Below are 6,005 nucleotides of genomic sequence, written 5' to 3' on the forward strand. Positions count from 1 at the left end.
AGCGGAGCGGGACCACCTTAAAAACAAAAGCGGTAATGGTCATCAAAGGCGTTTAAAGCTCTTGCTCCAGTTCCAGTGCATCGCATTCGCTGGATAACATGCAGACGGCAGTGACGCAAGGGCTGCGTTGGACAAGCGACTCGGTGCACGCTGACTGCTGAGCACAGAGAAACCTGCTGCTGCTGCTTTTCGACCAAAACATCGAAGAGCAGGAGCCATTTGTCTGTTGAGATCCTCGCAGGTTTTTGCTGGAGCTATGGTTTAGGCTGATAACGGGTAAGGATGGGTTCTTGATAACAAAAGCCTGCATGCACGGATTGCAGTTTCAATCCTATTATATAAACAATGCATGCAAATTATTATTAGATTTAAGTATATATACATGATCTAATTGAGAACTACATGTGTGTTGGCAATAAAATTCCAGGACAAAACTGCCCATTTGTTGGCTTGAGGGTCTTTGGTGCAGATTTTAACCCCTGCTTCACTGGAAGCAGCGTGTAAAGAGACACTTTAAAGGCATTTGATGCAATGCGACGTGATGAAGCAGCTCAAGTCTGGAATTGGCTGCTGAATGCATCGTTGTGTATTTTACAGTCACGGATCTGCATGAACACTATGGCTGCAGTGGTGAATTATTCTCCGCCGTGGTGGGTTAACCTTTTCCATCGCCTCCCGCACTTCAACCTACAGTTTCAGCTGACCAGCAGCGATTTCCGCCCGGAGGACTCGGAATATCAAAAGGTAGGTCGAGTTCAAGTGCCAACATCGAGATCTATCTGTGCGTGCGGAGCGGCAACATCAAAGGATGTTCTCCAGCATGACGTCACCCTTTGAAGGCTTTTACTGCAGTGTGACAACTAGTTAAGGGTTTGAGATACTAGTTGGTGAGTTATAGCATTCAGAGTGTCACATATTCCATAAGTTGACAGCTAAGTGATGATCATTATGAATAACAAACACAAAATGTGGAATACATGCACCATTTTGATTATACACTGTGGAGGTGTCCTAGAATAGTCAATGATAATGCAGTCTGAGAGTGCTTGTCAATTTAAAACGGTATAAACAGCAACAACCTTTTTTTTTTTGTGCTGGTTAGTAGTACTGTTGACCAGGGCCGTGCACAGACCAATAACAGTGCCGTTGAGCTCTGTTTGTTCCAGAGCCATCAGATATGGAGTACACACTGTTTGGGGTTGATCTACTGTGTGCTGAATGTGGGATGGGGGTGGGGGTGGGGGGGTGTTGTTAGCTATTCACATGACTAGGGAGGTCTCAGTGCTTATTGCTAATTCTACTGAAAGAGATAAAGAGAAAGAGATAAATATAGGGGATCAAGATAAGACATGAAACATAAAGGAGTACAAACAGCCGGGTCATCATTATTTGCATTGCTGACACAATTTGTCATTGAGAATAATTGCTTAAGACTGGCAGGTCAATACTGCCCCCCCCCCCCCTAATGACAAATGAAATAACACAAAATAATAGTCTCAAAAGCTTTAGATTTAATCACTATTAATAACAACCATAATATATATATATAGGGTTTCTTAGGTCTATAGGTCTACATGTTATACACTATTATAATGACATATGATATGGCTTTTAAAGACTAAACTTTAAAGTTCAATAAAACTACATTTGAAGAAATTTTTTTTTTTAGCTATGTAATATTCCTAATGTATTACATTATGCATGATAAAATATAAAGATTTCACAGTGATTTGATTCTGTCAAGTTTTTTTTGGTTACAACAGCATTACTGTAGTTGCAGTATAACCATGTTTTACTACGTTTATACATTTGAAGACGAGCAGAGAGTATAGAATACCTAGTTCAGCTGCTGTGGAACTTCAGTTCATTCAGTCAAGATAGACGGGGTGCAGTTATGAGCGGCACTTCAGAGTGTAAGGGCAAAAAGGGCATGTGCTCTGCACAGGTTGAGCCCTACCTGTGCACGTGCCTGCTGTTGACCCAGTAGCTTCATTAGTACTAAGCAGCCTAAGCTATCCAGAAAATCCATGCTGGTCTTTTTTTTTTTACGCCTAAAGAGTGGCGTTGATTTATAATCAGTTTTAATGACTTCACCATCTCACCGAGCTCCTCATGTTGCACACGAGAACAGACTGTCCAATCAATGAACAGTTACTGTCCAGAAATGATGTTATGCTTAGGAGCCGTGTGGAGATTTGTGTATTTACCCACCCACAGAAATGGATAACAACACACTGTAAGAGACATTATGTGCCTTTGCATATATAATGCCTTTCTCCATGTAGAGGCATGCAGGATTGCTGTTGTATCTCAGTTGCAGCATCATTAAGGGAATGCTGCTTAAAATTGGAAAAGCAACCTGTCTGTCAGTATGGTTCTTGGTGTAAACATCCAATTAGATGTTTTAACATTGTCTAAGCAGGTCTGCTCTGTGCATGGGTGTTGTGTATTGTGTCAGCATTACATCACACTATCAGAATGGTATTAACATGTTTCTTAGGCATAGCACTATTGTATTTTGAATGTTCTTTAAAGCTTATGTAAGCTCTGTAGCATGTTAATATGAAAATGATTCAGTATTTGGTTGAGGCAATGTAGCTTAATAAATTATCTGTTTTTAACCTTATATTTTCAATATTTATGTTGTTAATCCTATGAAAAACCTTAAAAGAGTGATCTTTTTTATTTATCATTATTTAATTAATATTTATTTTTTACTTTTTTCTTTGTTATTATTATATTTTTTAACTATAATTTCAACCAAACAGCCATTGTTGCCAGGTAGATCCAAAATGTACATGCAAATCGAGTTTAAAATAATAAAGGCATGTTTGAAAATGATATTTCATAATTTTCTTTTTATAATGTGCACCAGTATAACCAGGCAGTATTTACTTGCATTTAGTTTTATAAAAATGCAGAGAATTCCGCAGCATTTTGGAGTGATGAATCGGTTTAAGAATTCATGAATCATTTAATTGAAATAGACAGTTTGAACTGATTCATGCATTTCAACACTCATACCTGCGAGACAATGACAATACTAGTTTGAAAAAACAATATCTAGGAAACTTAATGGCCAAACAAAAAGAGCATTAAAATCATTGTGAAAAGTTGCTTAATTTGATATTTTTACAGTCACAAATGAAGCTGAAGTATAAACAGGGGCTGGTTTTAAACAGTCTAGATTTTTGAAGGAATGAAGTCTATCATTTTATTCAAAGATTGGAGTTAGGATATTTTGATTAAAAAAAAAGCACAAGTTCAAAAGAAAATTAAAAACTAAAACACATGCATGAATGAATTGTATGCAGTAAGATCAATAAAACGCATTTCAAAAATAGGTAAATTGAATTTTCATTTAATGCAAACTTTAATAAACTAATCATACATGTTTTGTGGATATTCTATACATTGCCCAGCAATGGTATTACCATCTGACACAATTGTTGTACCATGGTGCTGCCACAGTATTTTTTATTTTTTATTTTTCTCACTGTTTTAAGTTTTGGAGTTTCAGACAGAGATGAAGGCCAGGGAGACACGTTTTAAGTTCATATCTCAAGAAGTGCTGTTTACTATCCCCTTCATAAAATAAGACTATTTTGTCAAAGGAGCCATTCTCCAGAGGACCAGTAGGAAATGGCATCCAGCTGTGTGAAATTGCAGCCATGGTTGCCTTTGCTCACTAGCTATAGCGGTCACTGACCACATCCAGAGCTCTCCAATGCTGTATGGTAAAATGGCCAACAACAGTCACTTGTTTCCAAAAAAGAAAATTGCGATGGAAAGAAACTCAAGGCAATTGATCTCCCATGTTCAAACATTGTGGTGTGGAGAGATCAGATGAGTGTAATACAATACTGCTATCGTTAATTTGAGTTCATTTAGATACATCAGTTCATTAATTACAGCAGATTCGGTTGGATAAGATTTCAAAAGCTCTCGGCATTCATTTTTGTTGTGAATAGTTTTCCAAGGTCAAGAGACATATTATAAGTGATTGAATTCAACTCAGTGCTGAAAGCCGAGTGAAACCGGTGTAGTAATAGTAATAACTTTATTTATCCCCTTGGGGAAATTTTGTTTCAGTGTCTTGTTTCAATATGAGCGCACGTACTGGCACTTTTAGCAGGGTTGTGATAAAGAGTGGCACGGTTACCCTGAAATATGACTGGACCCCACTGGATCCCCCAACATTATAGGGCTAGAGTACTGTCAATACATTTAGATGACCTTTCAGATTTATTTAATTATTAAAACCTTTATAATCTATAATAACATTAAACCTATTTCATGTTTCCTCTAAACCATTTTTTTTCGGTATCAAGATCAAAGGCACCCTGTGCAATTATATTTATAAACGTTTCTTTTTTTTATTATAACAATACATTCAATTAGAATAATAAGACACAGTCAGGAAGCATAAGATACCAATCAAATAAAATGAGTATCAATAAAATTCATCCTTGCACTACAGAGGTGAAACAGAAGAACACAAAGGTGGCATTTAGGTATATTTACAGAATGTTTAATGAGGCTCAGAGGTGGCATGAATTTAAGTCACTTAATATTAACTTATTGTTTATTGAACTGTTTTATAAAATCAATATCACATTTGCGAACTCCCTTGATAATCATTAAAATGCTGTCACTCATCTTAGTTCATTGTGACCTCAGAAAACTTCCGTTGTAATCAGTGAAGCTCTCTACACTGTACAATAAAATTCTTATTTACATCCTGTCTACTCTGTTTGCTATAATGAGAGGATTCAATTTTCGGCAAAAATCACGGTTCCAGTTAGAACTGGAACTCCGTCCCCCCGCGTTCCCCCGCGTTCCCCCCCATTCCCAGCCCTTATTAATATGAGCCGAGGTCATAAAAACGGAATGTTAAATAACAACACAATAATTTTAAAATACTATATAAAATAGTTATAGTTTTAGCTGAAATATAGAGTGTGTCTTTTTAAACGGACACCTTTGTAAACAGATTTTTCAACTGAAGCAGCAGTCCAGCTCTACTTGCTTTTAAATGGGACAAAGATGGCACACATGCACCCATATGAACACATAGCCAGTGCAATTTCAGCAATATTCAGCCCCCAAGGCCTCCCTTCAACCACCCTCAAAACTGTGCTTACATCCTGGCACCGAGAAGAAGACATACATATGCACTTTTGGATAGAAAACATCTGTGCGGTGGAGGGTTCGCTTGGATCTCAGGGCACTCAGCACAATAGTTTGTCTGCATCTGGCCCACCAGTAGCTGCCAAAACATGTCAGCACTTTGTCCTCCTCATTTCTCTGTACTTTAATGCCACATGGACTTCATCCACAACCACACTGGGTGTCCTTATGTCTTTCTTTTGAGAAGATAATAGTGATTGTCTGATTTACTAATGATTTGTTCTTTTGAATCGGTTCTTTTTAATGAATCAGTCAAATTGGTTCACAAAGTGCATGTAATTCGCTTGACTTCGAGAGCTTTGTTTGGGAGTTATATTAAAGCGGACGACATGTTAATACAAGAAATAACACAACTTTTTACAATCTGTGTAACTTAATTGAGAACGTGGATATAAACATTAGAATTTAACTAAATATTTAGGACTGTTTCACAACAACAGAATAGCGTAGCCACACAGGGACTTCTTGGAATACTGTTGAAGGGATAGTTTACCCAAAATATTTTTGTCCATACAGTAAAAATCATTGGGGTCCAAAACAACACTGGTCCTCACTACCATTTATTGCATTTCATTAAAAAAAATAAAAAAACAACATAAATTATATATTTAAATATTATGTAAATCATGTTTATTTTATATTCAAGGATCTCAACATTTATATGCATGCTCTGAAATGTTTTATTTTATTTTTTTAACCATTATTTTAATCAAGCCAATAGGGGTCGGCAACCTTTTCGGCATTACTTTTTCTGGTTAACCACTGTGCCACTGTGTGTGTTTTTTTTTTTTTTATTTTTAAAATGTTTTTTAAAA

General features: G+C 36.8%; 1 protein-coding gene across 1 annotated transcript in view; it reads left to right on the forward strand.

Annotated features, from left to right (window-relative positions):
• Window positions 1-19: 19 nt before the first annotated feature.
• LOC107557961 (protein tweety homolog 3-like) overlaps window positions 20-6,005 on the forward strand; it is a 39,262-nt gene continuing 33,276 nt past the window's right edge. Inside the window, exons 1-2 of the mRNA XM_016241557.1 lie at window positions 20-276; window positions 598-744. Of these exons, the coding sequence (XP_016097043.1) occupies window positions 610-744 (135 nt within the window). The 5' untranslated portion in view covers window positions 20-276; window positions 598-609. The remainder of the gene's footprint in view (window positions 277-597; window positions 745-6,005) is intronic.

The sequence above is a fragment of the Sinocyclocheilus grahami genome, unplaced genomic scaffold (assembly GCF_001515645.1).
Source record: "Sinocyclocheilus grahami isolate Dianchi unplaced genomic scaffold, SAMN03320097.WGS_v1.1 scaffold625.1, whole genome shotgun sequence".
Lineage (NCBI taxonomy): Eukaryota > Metazoa > Chordata > Actinopteri > Cypriniformes > Cyprinidae > Sinocyclocheilus > Sinocyclocheilus grahami.